At 38.0% G+C, this 25,686-nt stretch overlaps 2 protein-coding genes and 1 long non-coding RNA gene across 7 annotated transcripts in view; 1 reads left to right on the plus strand and 2 right to left on the minus strand.

Annotated features, from left to right (window-relative positions):
* The window catches only part of DNAH7 (dynein axonemal heavy chain 7), a 271,651-nt gene extending 255,904 nt beyond the window's left edge, over positions 1-15,747 (plus strand). Inside the window, exons 61-65 of the mRNA XM_029934194.1 lie at positions 694-924; positions 3,988-4,140; positions 5,525-5,702; positions 10,245-10,348; positions 15,353-15,747. Coding sequence (XP_029790054.1) covers positions 694-924; positions 3,988-4,140; positions 5,525-5,702; positions 10,245-10,348; positions 15,353-15,559 — 873 coding nt within the window. The 3' untranslated portion in view covers positions 15,560-15,747. The remainder of the gene's footprint in view (positions 1-693; positions 925-3,987; positions 4,141-5,524; positions 5,703-10,244; positions 10,349-15,352) is intronic.
* On the minus strand, positions 5,438-15,542 carry LOC115287594. Its single transcript, XR_003906551.1, has 5 exons — positions 15,085-15,542; positions 14,770-14,792; positions 9,312-9,562; positions 8,161-8,202; positions 5,438-5,655 (listed from the first exon to the last, which is right to left on the minus strand). It is a non-coding gene; the product is annotated as an uncharacterized LOC115287594 (long non-coding RNA).
* A 2-nt stretch (positions 15,748-15,749) lies between the features above and the next one.
* Positions 15,750-25,686, minus strand: part of SLC39A10 (solute carrier family 39 member 10) — a 141,491-nt gene continuing 131,554 nt past the window's right edge. For all 5 annotated transcript variants that reach the window (XM_029934197.1, XM_029934196.1, XM_029934199.1 and 2 more), the window contains 2 exons: positions 23,996-24,186; positions 15,750-18,536 (listed from right to left, as the gene is read on the minus strand). In XM_029934197.1, the coding sequence (XP_029790057.1) occupies positions 18,378-18,536; positions 23,996-24,186 (350 nt within the window). In that variant the 3' untranslated portion in view covers positions 15,750-18,377. The remainder of the gene's footprint in view (positions 18,537-23,995; positions 24,187-25,686) is intronic.

Consider the following 25,686-nt stretch of genomic DNA (forward strand, 5'->3'; position numbering starts at 1 on the left):
TGTGCTTGTTTTCTCTAAGCGTGTGTGCGCATGCACACACATGCATTTATTCTGAGGATTTAAATGATTTTTCCAGAAAATATAGATTCATTTACACCCTGCCACTATGAACATAAAAAATAAAAATTGAAATGAAATTCCCCTTCCTTTCTCCCAGTGCGAATCACTAAAGTCTGCCTTTCTCCATAACTCTTCTAACTACTGAAAGAAGACGAGCTTATTTCTTTGCCCTCCTGGTTCAAGGACAAAACTATATCTCTGCTTTTGGCAACCCGTAGGCACCAGAGTTATTGGCAAATATATTTTGTGGCAAGCTTTCTCAAAGCAAGATCAGACTTCCTTCTTCAGGGTTTTAATATCCCTTGTCCCTCCACTACCCCATCAACATAAATGCTTTTCCTCCCTCTGCCCACAGCATCCACTCCTCCCCCTTGACCCAGACAGCACAATGTACAGCATGTTTGCCTCTTTGGCCTGTAAACGCTGTCCATGCTCTCTTCTACCTCCTCCCTAACAATGGTTTTCTCCTGAACCTCTGCCCTCTCATGCCTGTTTCCACCACTTGAATAGAGAAGAATCATCGGTATAATAGAGTGGTACTCATTTTTAAAACATTTACCTTAGAAGATTTCCTATGCAACAATTCCTAGACCTTTATGAAAATTTTGGACTTTTCGTTTGATTTCTTTACAGTCTCGTTCAGTAGATGCTGGTGCAAAATCATCAGATGAAGTAGTAAATGAGGTTGCAGGTGATATCTTGGGTAAACTTCCAAACAACTTTGATGTTGAGGCTGCAATGAGGAGATACCCAACAACTTACACTCAGAGCATGAACACTGTGCTCGTCCAAGAGATGGGGCGATTCAATAAGTTGTTGCAGACCATACGGGAATCATGCATTAACATTCAAAAAGCAATCAAGGTAAGGGGAAATATACCAAAGAAAAATCACTGCAATAAACGTATCATTTATTTTACTCAGCAAATGTTTATTGGGGAGAGATTGTATGCAAGCACTGTTCTTCATTCTGCAGATAGAAACAAAATCCTTGTCCTTGAAGGACAGATAGGATTCTGGGGGTGACAGTTAAGAAGTGGGTAATTAAGTATGGAGTATGTTAGGTAGCATAGTTTGTTAGATAGGATACATGCTATGAGAACGTGTTAAGGAGTAAGAAAGACAAAGCCATTGCTCTCAGAGAGCTTAAGTTTTTATACAGGAGACAAAAATTTAAAAAAATATATAATTTCATTAAGTGTTAAGTGCCATGGGAAACAATAAATAAGAGAGTAGAGAGGGTTGGGTGGGACATTCATTCATCATGTTGAGTCAGGCTCCTCTGGGAAGCTCACCCTTGAGCAGAGGCCTGAACTTAAGGGCAAAGCACACAGCATTTGAGCAGGGGACACAGCAAGTGCAAAGGCCATGAGAACCAGCTTGGCATGGTCTGGGAACTCAGTAGGGAAGGCTTGTGTGGCTAGAGTGCAGGGAGCATGAGGGAAATGGTAGAACAGAGAATGGAAGCCACAGACTCATGATGGACTTGTTGGCCATGGTTAAGATCATGAATTTTATTCGAAAGTGTAAAAGTAAGGGGAGGTCTTCAGAGGCTTGTAAGCAGTGAAGTGAAATGATCTCTTTTACATGTTTAAAAGTTCACTCAGACCACTGCAGGAAGGACTATAGGGGAACAAGAATGCAGGCAGAGACCATTTATGCTACTGAACTAGTCCAGCTGAATTTGTTTCTAATAGTAGCATTTGAGGAGGAGAAAAGTACTTGAATATGAGTTATTATTGAAAGAGGAATCTACCAGACTGGGTGTCGTTTAATCTGGCTGCGCTGTTTGGCTAAGAAGCATTCAGCATCCTGTTTCCCACCTAGACCTGGTTCTTCCTATATCCCACCTGAGAGAGAAAAGTCCTGGCCTCAGGGAGAAAGGGGAAGAGGCCTCCAGAATCTCAGCATCTCAGTGTACAGGCATTCACTGAATTCCCAGCTTCAGGATGGCAGTGGGACCCCAACTGAGCTTGGCATGCCTCCAGGGATTTCTTCATTTTCCTTTCCTTGAATGAGCATTTCATTACCTGATTCAAGGTAGGGGATGTGCAGATTTGTGAAAGAAGTCCCAGGAATCTGTTTTTTAAGCCACATTTCAATGACCTTTTTCTAATTTAGTACCACCTTCCACTCCTCACTGTCATGTAGGCCCAGTAATATCAGTATGCAGTAATATCTAGTTGATTCTTAGTTTTCTCCTCTGCTAGTGTAAGATCAGGTTTTCTTCTGACTTCTACATCATCTACCAACAGTTCATATGCTATTTAGTTCTCAAAATTGTGTTGTCATTTTGCCTTTCATTTTTTCTGCACTTGTGGGCTTATGCCCTTAAAAAATAAATCCGTTTACTGTTGTTTTAGTCAGTTTGGGAAGAAGACAAATGAAATGTGGATGTTGAACCCATTAAATTTACTCTAAAATCTTCTCCATTTGTTAATTGTGAGTAAAATTGTCAACTACAGAAAAAAGAGAAATGATGGTGGCAACTGGCCCAATTGCAAGATCAATGAGGCAATAATTTTCAAGGGCCTTCAAGTGTTAACATCTGTACACCAGTGATTCAAAATGGGAGAAGATTGGGGTGCCTGGCTGGCTCAGTTGGTACCACATGCAACTCTTGATCTCAAGGTTGTGAGTTCAAGCCCCATATTGGGCATAGAGTTTACTTAAGTAACAAAATGGGATAATCTCAATTAGACTTCACAATTGGAATCCAGGATATTTTAGCTTTTCCAACTATTTCATGAGATATTTCTAATTTTATCTTAATCACTGGTCTTTAAGAAGGCAGGACAGAGATGTATTAGTTGTCCATTTAACATTTATTTACTTTTGAGGCATGAGGAGGGGAGGGACAGAGAGGGAGACACAGAATCTGAAGCAGGCTCCAGGCTCTGAGCTGTTAGCACAGAGCCTGACGCGGGGCTCAAACTTACAAGCCATTGAGATCATGACCGGAGCCAAGGTCAGATGCTCAACCAACCAAGCCACCCAGGTGCCCCTTAGTTGTCCATTTAATAGGGAAGTAAACTAAGTCAAAGTTAAGCTGTGATTTAATAGCTAGTGAGTTGCTAAGTATTAAGACTTTCCAGGGTGGGCAAAAGAGTGAAGGAGATCAAAAGGGACAAACTTTGAGTTATAAAAGTCATGGGGATGCAATGTACAGCATAATGACTATTAATAGTTAATACTTTATTACAAATTTGAAAGTTGCTGAGAGTGAATTTTAAAAGTTCTCATCACAAGAAATACTGTATGATGACATTAGATTTATTATGACCATTTTGCAGTATATACAAATATTAAAATCATCATGTAGGTATGAAATGAATACAGTGGACACTTGGAACAACATGGGGTTTTAGGGGCTTTGACCCCCATGTGGTAAAAAATTTACATGTAACTCCTGACTTCTCAGAAACTTAACTAATCGCCTACTGATGCCTGGAAGCCTTAGCCATTGCATAAATAGTCAATTAAGATACAATTATATATGTATTTTATACTGTATTCTTACAAAAACACCTTTTTCTAAAATTTCTCAGTACTTCTAGGCTAAGTGGCACATCTGTGAGTTTTTTCAAATTGTTACAGATCTCCAAAAGTTTTTCAATCATTTATTGAAAATAATCCATGTGGACCCATGCAGTCCAAGCCCATGTTGTTCAAAGGTCAACTGTACCGTGTTATATGTCGATTATATTTCAAATTTATTAAAATTAAAATTGTCAGTGTTTTCGTAAGGAATAGATCAATGACTGCATGACTTACTGGCAGCAAAAGAATATTATCCCTTTGGTTTTTGCTATGTGACTCAACCTTAACTAATCACAATTGTAAATAAAGGATAATTATGGAAAAGGCATTAAAAAAGAGATTGTCCAAAAGCAATACTATCATTTTAACCAAGGCTCTGTGTTTCAGGGGCTTGTGGTAATGTCCACAGAGCTTGAAGAAGTGGTTAACAGTATTCTGAAAGTCAAGATTCCGGGAATGTGGGTGGGTAAGTCATACCCAAGCCTTAAACCACTTGGGAGCTACGTGAATGACTTCCTTGCAAGACTAAAATTCTTGCAGGTGAGTTCATGTAAATGATCCTATGTGTTTCTTTTGATTTCGTTTTCTCCATCAGGATGACTGATGCGAGCAGTACTAATTACTCTAGTTTTTCTGTGCATCGCAGGCACTAATTACCACTACTCAGTACTGCATATGATTTATAACTGTTACACTAAACTGTCAAATACTAATGTTGGAAGCAAAATCTCTGAAAGCTACTTTAGGAGCAGGTGGTCTTCAGTAAACTTAGACATTCAAATTGGTGACATTTGAAGAGGGAAAACAACTGGCTATGTTGATTTTTCCATTAAATACTAAGCATTAAAATAGATTCCTAGAATGGACAACCTTTGAAAGCCAGACAAGTTACTAGCAAGAAGCCTGATCTCTTCCTTGTCCGGCATTCTTCCAGGTCATGAAATCACTAGATTGCTGGTTCAGCCCAAGACAATAATAATCTTAATGGCTAACTGCCTTGGAAATGTTGAGTGGGCAGAAGACTGCCTCCTAATTATTTGGTAATATTGGTGCTTAACTATGTTCTTATTAACAATTATAGTCACTAGAAGTATTGATTAATTTCCTTGATACTGTACATAATGCATCAAAAAACTGCCTATGATGAAATTTCTGCAGGGATAAAATGACTAAACTTCCCTTCCATAACACAGGCCTTTTGTTACACTAGAGTTGATACTAAAGCGTTAAGATTGTTCTTGAAAGATGAAGGCTGTACCTTGCACTCTAACAGGGAAAAGGTCTTGAAATTCATTAGACTTCTATAACTTACTGCTTAAAGTTAGTACTCAATTAGCTTATTAAGATATCTAAAAAAAAGGATATAAACAGTATGTAGATATCTTGATATTTATAAAAATCTTAAGCTCTCACTACCCTGTTTCTTTTGGAAGTCCCTTGTATAATAATTGTTTCCATGGGTTGGACTTCATTGTATTTTGGTAAAGTAGGTGGGGAAACATCCAAAGGAATAGTCTACTGGACACTAATGACTAGAGAGGGGAAAAAAGTGGAAAAAACATTACCAGATGTTTTAAGAATCTCTTCTATTCAACTATGTAACATGATGTATGTGCAATAACATATACTAGATATTTGCTAAAACATGGAGCTTTTTGGAGGGAATCACTAAGCATGTATTACCCACAGTGTGATACTTTAGCTGGTGTAATAGATAAGAAATTGAAGTCAGAACAAACGCTGAATATTAAGTATCTTTTTAAAACCTTGACAGTATAGCTTTTTATTCCTCAAAGTGTGTGCTCATTTATGAATCTACCTAAAAGATAAGAGGGGGTGCCTTGGGGAGTCAATTTTATTAAGCAGTGTTGTATTCGAAGTTGAAAGGCTACTGCCTGAGAACATGTGTGCTTTGACACCACAGCAATGGTATGAGGTTGGCCCTCCTCCAGTCTTCTGGCTTTCTGGCTTCTTCTTCACACAAGCCTTCCTGACCGGTGCCCAGCAGAACTATGCCAGGAAACACACCATCCCCATTGATCTTCTTGGGTTTGACTATGAAGTGATGGAAGACAAAGAGTATAAGCATGCTCCAGAGGATGGTAAGTGCAGTGACAGAATGAGTTGGTTTATGTCTAGGTACTGAAAAAAGACATATATTCTTACTTTGCTCAGCTGTTAACATTTTTATCATTGTGTATGTAACTTACTGTGAGATAGTTGAGGAAAAGAAATTCCTATCAACATATTTTACAAACAAATCAACAGGGGCACCTGGCTGGCTCAGTTGGAAGAGCACGTGACTCTTGATCTCGGGGTCATGAGTTCGAGGCCCACCTGGGGTGTGGAGATTACTTAAATAAAACTTATAAAAACAAATCAACAAAAAATTCCAACTGTCTTATCCTTTAGTTACTGCCCCAGGTCTCCACTCCCTTTAAAGCAAATTTCTTCCCAAGAATTGTCTTTCCACACCCTCTCCAGATTCTCACTTCCTATTTTCCATCTACCCTTCATCTCCTCCAATCAACTGATGGTCTTCTTTTCAGAGTTAGTAATGACTTCCATAATGACAAATCCCATGAAATGAAATCAGTCTTCATTGTGAACTCTTAACAGTTTTTACCAGTTCACAACTTTCTAAGAGACATTCTTCTCCCTTTGTTTCTCTGGATTTTCCTTTTCTCACTGGACACATTCATGCTTCTTTGCTAGCCTTTCCTCCTCTAAAAATTAGAGTTCACAAAGACTTAATCCTGGGACTGTTGCTCTTCTTACACTTTCATTCTTAACACACGCAGTGGGCATACTGTTGAATGCCTGCAGAATATTTAACAACCATCTGCTTAGTTTATTGTTCATTTAATTATATAAGCCTTTTAGAAAATACATTCTCTGTACAGCTCACTATCTTACATGCTGTAAAAGATGTCAATAAATAGACGTTTTAGTTCCCCCACCCTAATAGATGTCAAAATACAGATTGAAATTATCCTTCATGGTATATTGCTAGACTAAGTATTTAGGAAGGGGGAAAAAGGGGAGTTTAAACTGGCTAAAAGCAAATCAAAGGAAGGGTATGCTCTGTACCACTGATGAGTTCCAGAAACTGCCCAGCCCTTTACATTTAATCTTCACAATAGTCCTAGGCTATTAATAGATATTACTATTATTCCCGTTATAATCAGCTGAAACTAAGGCTCAGGAAAGTTAAGTAATTTGCCAAGGTCTCACAGTCAGCAACAGGCAGAGTTAAGCAAACCCCAGGCTGTTTGACTCTTACGCTTATTAGCTAGCTGCTTTCTCTAAGGCCTGCTGAATAGTTGTAGAAGTCTGAAATCATTACATTTCTCAGGAAAGTTTCTTGAAGAAGCTATGATTGATTCCTAAGTATTTGATTCAGATGCAATTTTTTCCCCTAAATGCTCATCGTTATGATAAAAGGCAGGAAAGATGGCATCTGGAATGAAGGCTAGGTAGTATTGGTGTTACTCAGAGTTACAAATTTTTTTAACTCAGCTTAAGAAAAAGATTCTAAAAGTGTTGCCTTAAGTTTATAAACTAGTTAATATTTATGATCAAACTACTGAATTGCCAATCATTATACACTGAACTTAGATATTTTACAAGGTAGTTGGTATTTCTTTTCACAGTGGTTTACTAATTTAACCCACAACTGCTTTTATTAAAGATTAAGTATATTAAAATCCAAACTTATCTTGAAAACAGGAGGGCAAGTATAAAGTATAACTTAAAGATCAATAAGGACTATTTTGTGTTCCAAGATCATGTAGTAAAGAACAGCCATCAGTTATATAAACCATTTTACTGAATACTAAAGTATTAGCCAAGGGTTAATGTATAAGCTGGCAGATATTCACTAAATCCTTAATTATTCATGTGTATTAATATACACACACATACATTTTCATCAATAAATACAGATATCCACAATTTAGCCTTTTTGTTATTCCTGGCTTTTTCCTTCCAACTAATTACCAAAACAAAAATGAGATTGCATGGAGTGACTGGGAGCAGTAAACTTTTCCCAAGGAACTCTTTCTCGTGGGAGCCTCCTGGGAGGGACCCAGAGCCCACTTGAGGAAAGCTTGGGCTAGACTAATTGTTTCCCAGTTTGTCTCTCCCACTCCACCAGCCTTTCTTTTTTCTACACACTTTAGCGTGTGTCTGTCCCTGCATTGTGGGGCTCACAAAGAAGTGAGCCTATTACCTAAGATTAAATTAAACATAATGAAAAAGGTCACTCCTTAAAGTGACTCATAAAGTGGCCACAAGGCCACTGTATACCCACATAGATTTGGAATCCTACTTTCCAGCTGTACTTGCAAAGATTCCTCTTCTTTGAATTACTGGTACTAACGGGGGACTCGAAGTCCCCAGCGAAGGGCATTACACAGCACGGAGGGAGGCAGAAAATAGTGAAGGGATGGGCTGAAGAAGCCAGATCTGACACTGCAGGATGATCACATCTCATGGATGGCAAAAGGTGTGACTCGCAGGGTAGGAGCATCTGAGAACCAGGACCCAGTTAATACCCACCTGTCCTTTTAGATCTTGTGCCTTCCATAGGGCCTGTATTGCCTATGAGAAATAAAAATGTGTGTGAATAACCCCATCACATTTCCTATAAAATTGTTGCTGGGTTGGAGAAAACTTTATCCTTATTGCCACTTCTCTTAACTACTGAAATGAGCTTTTGTACTCTCACATTATCTTTGCTTCCCAATCTGATTGGTTAGAACCGGGGAATTACTGGGCTATGCTTACAAGTCAGTGGGACAGGGTATTAAATGCTCTCTTGGACCTGTTTGTAATCTCCTCTATTTCCTTATTCCTATCTAGGAATTTTTTTAAACGAAATCTTTATTTAGCTGAATCATTTTTTTAAAATTGTTTTTAAGGTTTTTGAGAGAGAGAAAGAACATGAGCAGGGGAGAGACAGAGAGAGGGAGACACAGGCTCCAGTCTCTGAGCTGTCAGCACCGAGACCTATGTGGGACTCGAATTCACAAACCGTGAAATCATGACTTGAGCTCAAGTTGAAGCTTGACCAACCGAGCCACCCAGCCAGGTGCCATTATTCCCATCCAGTTCTCTGGCTGTCCTGCAGGGACTGAGATCTGGCTGTAAAGAGTAGTATACAGGATAGGCTTACAGACTAACCTGTCTCTCCCTCAGGCAGGTCTACCCTCCACGTTGCTCCCGGCTCAAGATGGATTTTGCAATTCAGGTTTACCAAGTAAAACTTGAAAAGTTACTGGACAAGCACTTTGTCAGTTAATAAGACTGGTCTTTTTTTCCAATCATTCTTTCCATCAGTTAAAACCTAGAGAGGAAAAAGTCTCCCTCCAACCCCCAATATCCATCACTGGATTATCCACATGTGGCTTTAAAAATTAAACCATAATTAAAATTAAATTGAAAATTCAGTCTCTCAGTCACAGTATCCACGTTTCAAGTGCTTATAGCCAGTGGCTACCATACTGGACAGCACAGATATAGAATACTTCTATCATTACAAAAAGTCCTATTGGACAACATGGTCCAAGTGGACTTTTATATACTATTTTACAAAGTGCTTTCACCAACATTAGCTGATTTGACTCTAACAACTCTACAAAGAGGCATTATTGTTTTGCAGTTATTCTCAGATGAAGAAACAGGTTAAATGAATGCTCAAGGTCACACACAAAAATTAGGAACGAAGACCTAGGTCTCTGGGTGCCACACTGCTTCCTTCCCATCCGTGCAACCATTATGATGAGTGTTTCCGTGTGCATAGATCTATATTCAAGTCCTGAGGTTTTATGCCAAAAGGACAGTCCCAGAACTGATTGGAGTTTCAGTGGCGTCCTCCTCCGTGTTCCTCCTCAGCAGTCAGTGTATGACATTACAGTCTAGAGGGAGATCCTCCATGTATCCTCCCATACAGACGAGAGACCTGGGAGTGAGAAAAAAATTCCTGAAGGGAAAAAGAAAATTAACTTTCATGATATTAGAGATCTGCGCAAGACTTATTTTGCTCATGTGCTGTCTAGAATCCACTGGATCCCTACGATTAGAGTAAGAACTTTTCTTTTCATGGCCTCTAACATTATAATCATTGGCCAATTGAAAATCTAAATCTGACAGGGGCACCTGGTGGCTCAGTTGGTTAAGTGTCCAACTCCTGATTTCGACTCAGGTCACAGTTTGTGTATTCAAGCCCCGCATGAGGCTCTGGGTGGACGGTGCAGAGCCTGCTTAGGATTTTTCTCTCTCCCTCTCTCTCTGTCCCTCCGCTGGCTTGTACTCTCTCAAAATAAACATTTATATATATGTATTCATTCGCCCAAATCTGATACCATTCACCCAAACTGCGAACTTCCCATAGACTAATTTGAAATTCCTTTTCTGTTTGATCCTCCACATCTGATCTTACTATTGAATTAACTAGGCTCAGTATAGAGAGAATACGTGTGTTAAGACAAAGCACTCGGAATATGGCTTTTACTTTAGAACAAGCCTTAGGGTGCTGCCCTAGTGTCATCTGCAGAGCACACACTAATAGGAATTTCAGATTCAGAACTTAATCAATATGCACATTTAAGCAGCTATATTAACCTGCTTTTTTTTATATTTAGGTGTTTTCATTCATGGATTATTTCTGGATGGAGCTTCCTGGAATAGAAAGATCAAGAAACTTGCAGAATCCCATCCCAAAATTCTTTATGATACAGTCCCTGTGGTTAGTACTTGATATAATCATATGGGGGGAGGGAGGCACTATTTTACACACGCAGTCAATTCTCCTTTACAGTAATTACATTTTATAAAGTTCCTACTAGCATTGAATTAGTGAATGTGAAACCATAGCTCCTAGGAGAAATACAAAGTTAAGTTTCTAATGATCCTCTGATCACATTTTTGTTACCTGATCAAGACATGACCTTGTTTTGCATTTCTGTTTAAAAATGCCTGTTTAATATATACTGTTGATTCATTAACGTCAAACTCATGGACAACAACATGTGCCTGAGAAAAACCTCTAGTATTTTCTCCTAAGGCCTATGGCAGCCTTCTTGCACTTAGGAACACTAGATAGTACCTGGACACTAGGCTTAGGGGCCATTTTAAACAGAGAGATCACCACCACCATGTAACAAAATGCAGAAACTTGGCATTAAATAACTGTCAAAAGGAAATTTACTTACAAGAGGTAAAATAGAAAAACAGAATGTCAACAGACTCAACCTCAGCTGGGAAAATGTTTGGTTACTCAAAATTTTTTGAGGCTCTGAGCATGCCTGTGAATGACCATAAAGCAGAGTATTGATTTTAGGGTGATGAATAAATTATAGTGATAATGAAATTTGCAAATAGAGAATCCAAGAAGAATGAGAATTGACTCTAAACATGTATCCACATACAAACACATGCATAGGTATTTATATTTTACATATATATGTACCTTAAAAATGAAACCTGCAGACTAAAAGACAAGTATATGAAAATCATCCACATAAAACCTTAAGTTTTCTAGGAACCTATCTTCAGCATGGGCTGACTAAGTTACATAAGATATTGTTTCCATCTTTTACCGCATCATGAGAAAAATGACTAGATGGATTTTCACAAAATTTCAAAGGTTGGTCTGGGATGGTGTAATAAAATATAGTCTGGATTTACACGGATTCTGTTTGTGGGACTTTGGAAGCAGCCTGAAGACAGGCAAAAATCCTTCAGAGCAGCTCTAACACGTACAGTGAGGAACCAACTAATAGCCAATTGCAAGAAACCTGCCGTGTATGCTAAGATATTATGTATGGGCAGAGGAGAGTTTCAAATATGAGACCCAAATTCAAAGTCACAGGACAATTGTTTGTAATTTCAGGAATTGATTGGGATCAAATGTTTTTTCTATTACATGAAAACTCTTCTAAGGTAGCTTACAATGAATACAAAAGCGATTCATATGTGGATGATTTTCCTGAAAAAGTCACTCAGGGGGGACAATTCTCATTAAGAAAATGCATTCTTGGCTGGAAATGAATACACTCACCTGAAGTGTTGTTGAGTCCTTCTACTTAACTATATCCAAAAAACTACTTGATGGATTCCATAATAATGTGGGAGAAATATAGACTAGCATCCATATTAACTCCTTCATACAATTTATTTTGACCTGAGAAACCTTTCTAAAAGAGGCTGTGAACTGTGGGGCTGTTATGTCATGTCCTCTCAAGGACCTTTGTTGCTATTACTGGAAAAAAGGAACTCAATTAGATTTTAAAACAAAACACTATTTCATCATTATGAACATAGTTTTGTTCTTTTCTATTTAGAGGTCCACTTACCCACCATTTATTATTTTTTAAGATTGGTTCATTCTAACAATGCTTAACATTGTGGAATCTTGGCTAATAACTTTCTAAAAATTGTAGTTACAAAGGAATACGAATAGGTTTTCAACAGCACACTGGGATGCCTCAGTAGTTCAGCTGGTTTAGCAAACAACTGTGGTTGTTTTTTTTTTTTTAATATTTATTCTTAAGAGAGTGACGGAGCATGAGTGGGTGAGGGGCAAAGTGAGAGAGGGAGACAGAATCTGAAGCAGGTTCTAGGGTCTGAGCTGTCAGCACAGAGCCTGACGTAGGGCTCGAACTCACAAGCCATGAGACCATGACCTGAGCTGAAGTCAGACGCTCAACAGACTGAGCCACCCAGGCACCCCAGCATCCAACTTGTAATTTTGGCTCAGATCATGATCTGAACTGAAATCGAGCCCCACGTTGGGCTTTGTACTAATGGTGGGAGCCAGAGCTTGGGATTTTCTCTCTCTGATCCCACCCTGTTTGCGTGTGCATGCCCTCTCTCAAAGTAAACCTTTAAAAAATTGTTAAAAAAAAAAAAAAACAGCACAGTGTACATCATAGCCCCTTTAAAACAGTCCCCTAAAATGAGAAGCCAGTCTAGTTCTAGAGTAACTGACAAAATCCTTTCAGAATTTTTGGGGATTGGATTGGCAGCATTATCAACAATATCCAAGCTATGGAAAGAGTGCACATGTCCATCAACTGACAAATGGATAAAGAAGATGTGGTATGTATGTACAATGGAATATTACTCAGCCATCATAAAGAATGAAATCTTGCCATTTGCGATGACACGGATGGAGCTAGAGTGTATTATGCTAAGCAAAATAAATCAGAGAAAGACAAATACCATATGATTTCATTCACATGTGGAATTTAAGAAACAAAACAGATGAACACAGTGTGGGGGGAGGGGAAGAGGGAAGCAACCATAAAAGACTCTAATGACAGAGAACAATCTGAGGGTTTGTGGAAGGGAGATAGGTGGCGGATGGACTAAATGGGTGACGGGTATTAAGGAGGGCACTTGTTATGATGAGCACTGGGTGCTCACTAAATTCTACCCCTAAATCATAGATCACTAAATTTTACTCCTGAAAGCAATATTACAGTATATGTTAAACTAGAATTTAAGTAAAAATTTAGAAGAAAAAGAATTTTTGGGGATTGACTTTTATTAATAGTGACATGAGTTTAAGTGTCACTGGTGACAGTTCTCTCTGAAAGTATCTATGATTTTGTTGTTGTTGTTGTTAATGTTAACACCAAAAGTCATCTGCAGATAAGTATGGTGAAGAAGTGAGGAATACATGGATAACATGTGTTTTTTGACAGGTGGAAATAACTATTTTTTCTCATTTAGTTGGCTCTGAAGATAGTTCTGAAAACACTAAAAAAAAAAAAATCTTTTGAGCAAGATATCCAGGAATAAACTTAATCATGGAGGTGAAAGACCTGTACTCTGATAACTATAAAACTCTGATCAAAGAAACTGAAAACGACACAAATGGAAGACAGTTCATGCTCATGGTTTGGAAGAATAGTTAAAATGTCCTACTACCCAAAGTAATCTATAGATTTAACGCAATCTCTATCAAAATACCAACAGCATTTATCACAGGATACCAAAATTTGTATGGAACCACACAACACCCTGAATAGCCAAAGCAATCTTGAAAAAAAGGAACAAAGCTGAAGATAATAAAATTCCAGATTGTCAGATATACTACAAGGCCACAGTAATCAAGATAGTATGGTACAGTCATATGGGTCAATGGAACAGAAGAGAGAACTCAGAAATACACCTACACTTACATGATCAATTAATCTACAATGTAGGAGGTAATAGGCAATAAAGGATAGACAATGTGGAAAAATAGTCTCTTCAAAAAATGGTGCTGAGAAAAAGTTGGACAGCTACATGCAAAAGAATGAAACTGGACCATCTTCTTACACCATACACAAAATAAATTCAAAATGGATTCAAGACCAAAAGTGGGACCTAAAAAATAATAAAATACCTAGAAGAAAACATAGGCAGTGATCTCCTTCACACTGGTTGTAGCAACAGTTTTCTAGATAGGTCTCCTGAGGCAAGGGAAACAAACAAAAATTACTGGGACTACCATAAAAGGCTTTTGCAGAGAAGGAAACCATCAAAAAACACAACTTACTGAATAGGGGAAGATATTTGCAAATGATTCTATCCAGTAAGGGGTTACTATCTAAAATATATAAAGAACTTCCATAAATCAAGACTAAAAAACAAACCAAAAAACCCCCCAAACAATCGATTAAGAAGTGGGTAGAAGACCTGAATAGTTTTCCAAAGAAAACCTACAGATGGTCAACAGACACATGAAAAGATGCTCTACCTCACTAATCGTCAAGGAAATGCAAATGAAAACCACAATGAGGGGTCACTTGATACCTGTCAGAATTGCCAGAATCAAAAAGACAAAAAACAGGTGTTGGTAAGGCTGTAGAAGAAAAGGATCCCTCGTGCACTGTTGGTAGGAACGCAGACTGGTGCAGCCACTATGGAAAATAGTATGGAGGTTCCTCAAAACATAAGAAATACCAGGAATTCCACTACTGAGTACTTAACCCAAAGAAAATGAATACACCACACATACACACCTATATGCACCCTCTGCTTATTGCAGCATTATTTACAGTAGCCAACATATGGAAGCAGCCCAAGTGTCTATCAGCAGATGAGCAGATAAAGATGTGTATATATATATAAAATATAGAATAGAATATTCACCCATAAAAAAGAATGAGGCCTTACCATTTACAGCAACATGGATGCACCTAGAGGGTATAATGGTAAAATGGTAAGTGAAGTATGTCAGAGAAAGAGACCATAGATTCCACCCATACGGAATCTTAAGAAATAAAACAAATGAACAAAGAAACCAAGAGAAAAAAAAAAAAAAGACCCAGATTCTTAAATACAGAGAGCAAACTGGTGGTTGCTAAAGGAGAGGTGTGTTGGGGCGGGGGGATGATGTGTAAGAGGTACAAACCTCCAGTTATAAAGTAAGTGAGGAATTTAGTAAGACTGTAATAACATTATCTGGTGACATTTGGGGAGTATACTTACTTGTTGAGCACTGAGTGATGGTACAGAATTGTCATATCATTTTGTTGTATACCTGAAACTAATACAACACTGTTAATTATACTTCAATTTAAAAAAATGCTAAAACAACTGCACACTAAATAGCCTGAAAATGGCAGCACTGCTAACAAAAAATCTATCTGGGCCATAGAAATGTCCAGATATAGAACTGACTTAACAATACCCCACTGTTAGGTTCAAACATAAAGATTAGCGCTGTTGACTTGAAGTTTTATGCACTTTCTTCCAGATGTGGCTGAAGCCCTGCAAGAGGACAGATATACCAGAACGACCGAGTTACGTCGCTCCGTTGTATAAGACAAGTGAGCGGAGGGGAACGTTATCCACCACTGGTCATTCTACGAATTTTGTGATTGCCATGACTCTTCCCTCAGATCAACCCAAGGAGCACTGGATTGGGCGGGGTGTAGCATTATTATGTCAACTTAGTTCATAATCAGAAGATACTATTTCTGTGTTCCAAATTTTTGTTAGCTGGTTGAGTAGAAAACAAAACAGTTTGGTTTAAATCAATTTCACTAAAGCTGTATCAATTATAAATCTGTGTGCAAATGTAACCTATATTTAACATGACTCAGTGTAAGGGAATGTTCTGAAATAAGGACTAAAGAAAACACACTGGTATATTTGCTCTTTTTGAATAACTTTATTTTGGGAGAGTTCCATAAGCATTAGGAACATACATAAAATGACACACCACTGTTGACAATGAAAAAAACAGCATTTGATCATTTCCAGCTTTATAAATTTTTTAAAAAATGATTCAGTTACAACAACAAAAAAAAGTTTAGATATTTTAGCAAGTATCACCTTGCAGGACCATAATCATATTTAAGCCACTGACTTACTGTTAATGGAAAAAATTCACACTGCATCTAGTTACTATTGTATTTCTACGCATAATCACAGCTGATTGAATGCAATGTGATATATACCAAAATTCATATGGATGTCACACAGTGACAGCTTTGTACAAGTAACATTAATGACCTCCAACAAACACATGTTAAATTAGACTGGTCAAGCTAAATGGAATGTTGGAGCCAAACAGAAATGTAGTGGAATTCAGATTGTCTGCTAAGACTTGAAACTATACATTAGAATAATGTGAAAATGAAATACTGGTGGAACCCTACAAAATACTAGCAGCAACTGTTACAGCCCTCTTAATAGGTTTAAAAAACTCCAGCAAATGAAGATAATATAATACTATTTTTGAGAGACTATAAAACTTTATATACTTCAGCAGAACCTGTTTGCTTTCAATCAGACCTTTAAGACTGGGAGTATATTCCAGCTGTTGCTTTTCAAAAACGTTTTAAAATTAAGCAGATTTAATGCCAGAATGCAGAATCTTCCTTGGGTACAAAATGCAAAAGTGAGCTAAAATTATCTTGCTTTCTGAACCAAGATATATAATCACTCGAAGTTGGCAGTACTAAATAAAATAACAGCACCTTTTAACTAGGTTGCCTGAAAGGCCAAGCAATGAGATGAAGGCTGTCCTAATTCAGTGCCCAGTGCTGAGATAGTCTATGTAACAAAAACTCCTACATGTTACAGGAGGCCGTGAGGAAAGCCAGCCTTAATTTTTCAAATTCAGGCACAAATGAAGGAAGGAACACCTAAGGTTCCTACTTACGGCACAAAAGAAGAAACACTGGCAATACTCTTAATACCTGAAAACCCGTGCTGCTCTTGAAGTTTTATTCTTTTGTTTAAAGTTCATGAAGAAACAGGAAAGGGGCTGTGGAAAAGGAGGACGAAACGAAAACATGGTAAATGGAATGGAAAGAGTTTGGCTCTTAAATATTTGAACAGTAAGATTTTTACAGCAGCCGCACTGATAGTAGCCAAGCAGATTAAAACCAAGCTGCCTGCACATAGTTCAAATACAGTTTGCCGGGCATGACTGAAGACCGTGTGGCACAAGACGTCAACAGAAAGCTACATGCAATGTGACTAGTTCTACAAATTATTGGGTCAAAATTCAGGATAAACATGGCTTGCACTTATCACAAATCACTCAATTATGGTAGAACGGGGCACCTATAAAAGAGACCAACCCCTATGAGGCACCAACAGCATACCTTGGCACAAAATGATTAAGCGATTTTAGTGGAGTTATTTAAATGTATCTTCCGAGTCACTTGGTACCACGCCAGCCATGGTATGGAAGGTGCTTCTCCTCATAACCATTTGAACTGACATACAGATTAGGACATGGCAAGCGTGGGGTTTCTGCCTTACCTCACTGCCAGTCTCAGCATGTGCTCTAGGTTCCAAAGCCAAGCTGGTAAAGCAATGTATCCATTTCAAACTTAAATTTCCCAAATACCTAGTTAGTACTGTTAAAGTAGAACTGAACATGTAGATCAGGTTTGGGCTCTTCTTTGTTCTGATATTTCCTAGAGGGGTTACACTTTGAATGAAAAAACATTTTGCCACATGCTCCAACCCCCTACCCCCACCAAAAATCCCAAAACAAAATCAAAATTAAAGTTTGAAAGAAAAAAACACCCAAACACCAAGTATAATATTAATACAAAGAACCATTATGAATCTTTCATTAAACTGAAGCTCACACAAACATACAATCACAGATTTCAGTAGTTTAGGCTGCAAGTTTAAACACTATGCCAATATATACAAAAATAGTAACTCTAGATTCAAGAATAAGGGCTTTTCCCAATGCTAAATTCATACTCTAATGCAGCCTGAGCTTTCCTCTAGTTCCTACAGCCTACTTTATGCAGTTTCAAAATTGTATCAAGTTGATCCCCATTACCTTATGTATATATGTAACTGAATTAAAGGATGCTACAATTCATTTTTAGCACAAAGAAAAGTCTGTCCGAAGTCCATTTAAAATATTTTTAAAGTTTAAGTGATTTTTTTTGGTTCAATTTCTATTTCTGCATAGCCACAGAAGTTTCTACTACCAAAGAGACTACTTTAGTGTTTTATATGATTATTCTTTTAAAAGTCTTAATCAAACCTATATCAACATTGCTTCATGGAGTCCCATTTTCTCCTTTATCACAAGCTTTGTATTTTTAAAAGACCCCCCCTTCACACAGGGAAAAGCAGTCCTGAGCACCAGTCTTTTGCAGTTAGGCTCAGATCTATGGAACTTGTAAGTAGTGCAAGCCACTGACTTTTCTTTGAGCAAAATGTGCACACAGCACTAGGAACAGATAGATGCACAGCGGCATGGGAACATTCTCATAATCCACAATGGTGACCGGGAATGGTTAAAACTGGAGGTCAAACACAATTTTGTCTTCATAGAGGGCGATCACCAGCATGATGGCAAATCCAAACAGCAATCCTAAATTCTGAAGAATGAACTGTCCCACTGGACAAAAGCCATGTTCTTCATTGTCACCATCACCATGCAACATTTCTGGAAGCTAGAGAAATGAAACAAACAAAAAAACCCAGATCCTTACAAGCAATTTTGCATAATATCCTCCATTGTTTTAAATGTTCTTCTAGTTTAAACTAATGGATAAAGCACATCTACAACTACAAATTATTCAACATAATGCTATCCTAACACATATTTCAGTTAGGCACTGACAAAGTTCATGCTCTAGCTATATAAGTAAATACTAAATCTGTTCCTTCCTAAATCCCAAATGGTTATCACGATTATACACATTCATTGTTTTTTAAAGTTACCATCCACTGACCTTGTCATTTCTGGCATTTACATTATGCTGAAGTATAGGACAAATTATTACTGCCAATAAAACTACTCCAAAAAAAAATCAATTCCCACATTTCCTGATCTTAAACTCACTGAGAGTGTAATAATTGGGGGGGGGGGGAATCTAATTCAAAACTGTTTCATTTCTTCATCCTTTCATTTAAAATTCTCATATTCAGCTGTGTATGACAATAAGGACATTTACAGATGATACCCTAATTGGCATCTTTACGCCCTTACGCCATTGTTTTCCTTCCAATAATAGAGAAAATAGCCTATCAAACCTACCCAGCAGAACCACGCCTGGCTCTGCACGCGGCCTTCAAGGTACACTCTATTTCTCCTAATTATGACAGAATTTCAAAACCTGAACGTTTCCAATATTTTTAAAGGCACAGCTCACTCAAGGTTATAGTTTGACTTTTATTTTTTAATGGTTTTTTTTTTTTTTGGAGAGACAGAGACAGACAGTGTGAGCAGGGGAGGGTTAGAGAGAGAGGGAGAGACACAGAATCTGAAGCAGGCTCCAGGCTCTAAGTTGTCAGCACAGAGCCCAATGCGGGGCTCAAACCCACAAACGGCGAGGCCACGAACTGAGCCAAAGCTGGACGCTCAACCGAATGAGCCACCCACGCGACCCTATAGTTTGACTTCTAAAGCATAAGCATATACTATTACATTTAAGACTAATCCGTAGTTCAAAGTATAAATCCTAGGTCTTTATTTAAGTACATATGATTTGTTAAAGAAATGCAATTATAAGCATAACGTCTTTCCTCCCACGCCCAATCAAAATTGTGAGAGAATAGCTACTTCTACTTTTCACTTCTACTTTTTCTGTTTTCTGTGTATTGTTTTTCGAATTTGCAGTGAGTATCCTCAGAGCGATGACACTGAGATGCTTCTCTCTTAGACACTAAGCTTTACTCCAAATACCTTGGTGCTTTAGGGAGGAGAAATGCAGTATTAAGAACATAATGCCTGTCAAGGAAGAAACACCATTACTCATTATTAAACAATGAGTACAATTAAGTGAACTACCCTATGTGACACCGCTACAGTATATTTAAGTCTCCTGAGGGTACTATTTTAAGAACTACTTCCTGATGGTCATCTGTGTTGTTCACAAGTCTATGGCAGTCGTGTGGTAGCCACTGTTCTTTTCCAGCAGAGTTGAGTAACTGTGACAGAAACCACTAAAAACAGAAGAGCTGATTAACTGTGACAGAGACTGTACGGTCTACGAAGCCTAAATATTTGCTATCTGGCCCTTTATAGAAAGTTTGCCAAACCCTAGATTCAGACTAAACCTGGCAACTTCCAAACCATGGTTCTAGTAAGAAGACCAATTTATTAGATCTCTTCTCCTTTCCTCGAGTTTTTATTAGGGCAAAAACTTTTAATCCTGGCTTAACATTTAAGCATAAATAATATACAAGACGTGTCACAGGACTATCCCCTCCAGATAGGTACACATGCCAGCCAGAAGCTGCACTGTGCCTTCAGCTTCTATCCTCAATACTCACACCCATGTGTGTTGATGACAAGCACAGCGAAGAGCCAGCCAGCACCTACCGGTACGGCCATACAACAGCACATCCAGACTGGTTGATAAACAGCTGCTGTCCCAGCCCCTTAAAACCAGATGGGTGCTTGTACCCGGATACCCTAAAGGTGCGCCAAACAAAAACGTCTGGTACTGTTGCTGTCACACTGGAGGACTGAAAATGAACACAAACTTCCTCCCTATAGTCAAAGTGGTCTTTCTAAAACAAAAATATGATGTCATTGTTGCTTAACTCTGTAATGCCTCCTCAAAAATTTATAGAATTTACACCAAATTCTCCTCTTATATAGCACTGCGTGTTGTAGGACTGTCATGATCTGGCCAACATCAGATGACGGTGGATATAATTTTTTAATCCATCCTTTTCCATTTAACATTAAAAAAAATAATTTCAGTGCCATTAAAAATCTGTAATATATGTGGATAGTTTTCCCTCTTGAACATTTAGAGTATTTCTAATGTAATTCTAACATTATAAATGCTACTGCAAAAAAAACCCCACTTTAATACAGTTTTATTTTTGTTTGCTTGCTTGTTGTATTAGCAGTAGTCATGTTGGGTTATTTACTCTAGAATACAGTCCCGAGTAGACTCGGTGATCAAAGGAACGATGCTGTTCATTATTCTGTTTTCTTGCATACCCCCTTCTCTTGCTTCTAATAAACTCTTCTACAGTTTTTAAGACTCAGCTCAGATCTCCAGAAAAATTTCCAGAAAAACTTCCCTATTTCCCAATTTTTTAGCCAACAGAGTTTTACAAACATGATGCACTTACTCTTTTATAACCTGTTATTAACAGAATCCTAATTAATGGCTAGTTTTCTCCTTCATTAGACTCTAAATCCTTCCTACAAAGATTTCTTGTTCTTTTTATATCTTTAGCTTCCTAGTATAAGAATTAGCTCATTCATTTTTTTATTCAACTAATTGTGAACTACTTCTCTAGCAGTAAACAAAATACAAAAATGCTTGCTGTCTCAGAATGGGTATCCATGTGGGGCACATGAGGAGCTCAATAAATAAGTAAAATGTTTAGTGCGTTATTTATAGATCAAGATAGATGTTCAAAGGAGAAAAAAAAGTAAGGATAAAAGATGTAAAATGTTGGAGTAGCAGTTGAAATTTTAAATGGGATGCCTCAAAGGAGGGAGAAAGCTAACCAGGAGAATATCCACAGACACAATATTCCACATAGAGCAAGCGATCAGTAAGAGCCAGGCCCCTCAGGCCGAGTGTGCCTCCTGGGGAAAAGGGGGAGATGAAGTAAAGTTTGAGAAATTAGAGGAGGAGAGGAAAAGGAAATGCACAAGGAGCCACTGAAGTGTTTGAACCACACAAGTGACATGACTTGACCCAGAATGTCGTGGACAGAGCAACAACAGAAGCAGGAAGAAAGTTAAAGAAGATGGTGGTGGCTTGAAAGAGCATGGCGGCAGCAGAGGTTAGGAGGTGGAGCCCTCCCAGGAAGAGCCAGAGGTAAGGTGGAGAGAGAGAGCGGAGTCAAAGAATGATAGTCAGAGTTTTGATCTGAGTAACTAGAAGAATGGAATCATTTAGAAGACAGAGAATCCTACAGGAGTTGCTGGTTCAAGGAGCTAAGGCTGGCAAATCTCAAGACCTGGGATCTAATAAACATGATCAGCTTGCACTTCTGTTCAGAGATTCAGGGAAGCAGGTAAATAGATTAACTCAGTTAAGAAAAAGGTCTGCTAAAGATGGAAACATAGGAGTTATCAGCCAATAAATATTTAAAGCCACGAGACGAAATGAAATTACTTCGAGGGCTTTCACCAACATTTACAGGTAAGGGAGAAGAGAATCAGAAAACAAACTGGGAAAGAAAGGCCAAGAAGGTGGTAAGCCAGGAGATGGTGATGGCATAGAAGCCAACTGACAGGAAAGCATTTCAAAGAGAAGAGAATGAGCAGCTGCCAAATGCTGCCAGACAGGGGGTGGAGTGAATGACCACCGGACTCAGCAACATCACATCGCGGTGGTTGGTATAGTCGATGGTAATAATCTGGCACAGCAGCAGTCAGGGAGAACACCTGATAAGGCCAAACTCAAGAGAGGAGAGAATTAAAAAACAAGAAAGAGTAATCTGCTACATAAGGGAAGAAAATGGGAGTTGAGGACTGAAATGGAGAGTTAAGGAAGTCCCTCTCTCCTACCTTTTGAAGTGAGGATTAACACCGGGTTTACATGCTCACAGGAATGTTCCAACAGAGAGGGGAAAATGAACAACACAAGAGAAAATCTGGGAGAATTCCAGGGAGTTAGTGAAAAGGAGACAAGTGCCTCATCAAGGAACACATAGATTTCTCCAGTATAATAGGAAAGAGAGGAAATGGACAGATACAGGGAGATGAGTACAAGTGGTGATGGGAACCGGTGGGAGGTTGTCTAGATGGCTTCAGTGTTCTCCATGAGACAGGAAGTAAGGTAACCAGCTGAGCATGGTGGCAGGAAATGAGGTGTTATAGTCTATGAAAAGACAGGGAAATGGTGAACTCTAAGTAGTTGGGGTTTTTTTTTAATGTTTTGATTTATTTTTAAGAGAGAGTGAAACAGAGCACAAGCTGGGGAAGGGCAGAGACAGAGAGAGAGAGACAGACAGAATCAGAAGCAGGCCCCAGGCCCTGAGCTGTCAGCACAGAGCCCAACTTGAGGCTCAAACTTGTCAACTGTGAGATCCTAACATGAGACGAAGTTGGCACTTAGCCTACTGAGCAACCCAGGCACCCGTAACAGTTTTTATTTGATCTTTCGCTGATACTTTCTAAATTTTCTATTATAAGTAGGCATTAATTCTGTCATTAAAAATTCAGGTTCTATAATTTTGAAATGAGACTAAGAGATCCTACCAGGAAGAAAAGTGAACATAATATCTAAGTTAGAAACAAAACGTAGGGGCACCAGGGAGGCTCAGTTAAGCGTCCAACTCTTAATCTTGGCTCAAGTCTCATGGTTTTTAAGATTGAGCCCCACTTCGGGCTATGCGCTGACAGTACAGACCCTGCTTGGGATCCCTTTCTCTCTCTCAAAATAAATAAATAAACTTAAAGAAAAAGTAATCAAATTGTTAGTTCTACAAATATTACTAACATATTTAAGATATTAAAGGTAAAATTAAAACTATTTGCTAGTGTTTAGATTTATTAACTTTAAAGTTACAAAAAAAGAAAATAACACAAATCCCTAAGAAAATACACCATTTTCTGCAAAAGATTGGCTTACCTAAGAAGTATTTCTTGTTTGCGATAAAACAAGCTCAAAGAATTATTTTATTAACAACAAAACACACCATAATATTACAAAATTTTGATAGTATAATAATTATCTCTAAATATTACTGATTACTTTGAATAGTAATATTGTTTGGTCAGAAATTTTCAGCATCTCAACTGATTTTCAAAGAGGAAATCCTATTTAATTGTCTTTCCCTAATAGACTATTTGGGCTTTCAAATGTTTTAAAATGGGTTCTATTATTCAAGACAGTCTTTCAAACTACATCCACAGATTTCTTGCATTATGGGAAGGTGCATTTTATTTATGAATTTAGTATAACAACAAAACTATAAACTATCTTACCATATCCACCAAGGCGACGTAAAGGAACATGCCTGCAGTGATTGCAAAGATCCAAAGCGTGATGTTATTGGCATACTGACCCACCGCTGTGCCTATAAGCATGCCTACGTAAGCCATCATGGCAGAGAGCAGGTTGTATACAATTGCTTGCTTGACAGTCATGCCCGCTTTAAGAAGAACTGCAAAGTCACCTGCAGTAAAGACACAATGTGAGGGTTTTATAACCACAGGATTTTACACACAGAGTTAGGGGGGAAAAACAGGAAACAAAATTAAAAATTGATATAAAAAGATACACGTTTAATAACAACTTTATCATAAAAGTCTATTTTTTACTTAATCAAACCTACAGACATATGAAAATTCAAAGAACTGCACATGAAAAACAAAAGGTCAATTTTCTGTAGAACGTGAAACGTTAAACATTTGGGTAGCTCAACTGGTTAAGCATCCCACTCTTGATTTTGACCTAGGTCATGAACTCACAGTCATGGGACTCAGCCCCAAATAGGGCTCCGTGCTATGTGTAAGCTTGCCTAAGATTTTCTATCTCCCTTTCTTTCTGCCCCTCCCTGCTCACGCACTACTCTCTCTCAAAACAAACAAAATCCAAAAAACAATTGAAAAGTTTTTTTAAAAAATCAAAAACAAAGAGAAACTGGGTTGCTCAGTTGGTTGAGCATCCAACTTCAGCTCAGGTCATGATCTCACAGTTCATGAGTTCAAGCCCCACACTGGGCTCTCTGCTGTCAACACAGAGCCTGCTTTTGTACCTCTCTGCACCACCCTCCTCTCAAAACTAAATAGACATTAAAAAAAATCAAAAATGTAGAAACAAATTTGGTCACTGATCTTTCTGTGAGCAACAATTAAAGCTCTCTGCCCTTTTTCTAAAGAAAAATGGCCTAAGAATGAACAGAGATAACAGATTCTAAGTATACTGTATGTTTTACATTTGTTTTGTTTTTTCCAGAAAAAACTAAATCTTAATTCTAAAACTCCTAAAAAGATAAAATGAATAAGAGACTCACATTCATACGTCTAGAGTTACACTGCTAGAAAAAAACGATTAAATATTGCTCAGAGACGTTACTAGAAGAACAAATACTGCTAGATATATAGCTAAGGGTGAAAATCAGTAACTTTTGACAAACTATAACAAACGTCTTTGTTTTACAAACTGTATAAACATCTAATTAATCAATGAACCCCTAGCAAAATGCAAGGTATTATATAGAATACTAGGGCATTTCCTATCCCTTAAGAAACAGTCCTAGGGGTACCTGGCTGGCTCAGTCAGAAGAGCATGAGCCTTACAGTCATGAGTGCAAGCCCCATATTCAGTGCAGAAATTACATTCATATGTAAAGAAACAAAGTTTAAAGAAAAAGGAATCTTAATCTTACATGACTAAAAGTACATAATCTGTTTTTTTGTTTTTTTTAAACTCATGGTTATAAGGTTCTAATTTATAACAGATAGGAGAAATTAGTGCAAGGACATTATCTACTAATTGCTTCTAAATTGCCATTCTCCAGTTTCCATCTAAATTTTGAATTTGTGCTTTTTCTAGTTTGTTGAGATTGGCCTGGATTGCAATATATTTTCCTCTTAGGACTGCCTTTGCTGCATCCCAGAGATTTTGGATTGTTGTATTTTCGTTTTTGTTGGTTTCCATATATTTTTTAATT

This window comes from Suricata suricatta, chromosome 3 (genome assembly GCF_006229205.1).
Source record: "Suricata suricatta isolate VVHF042 chromosome 3, meerkat_22Aug2017_6uvM2_HiC, whole genome shotgun sequence".
In the NCBI taxonomy this organism is placed as follows: domain Eukaryota; kingdom Metazoa; phylum Chordata; class Mammalia; order Carnivora; family Herpestidae; genus Suricata; species Suricata suricatta.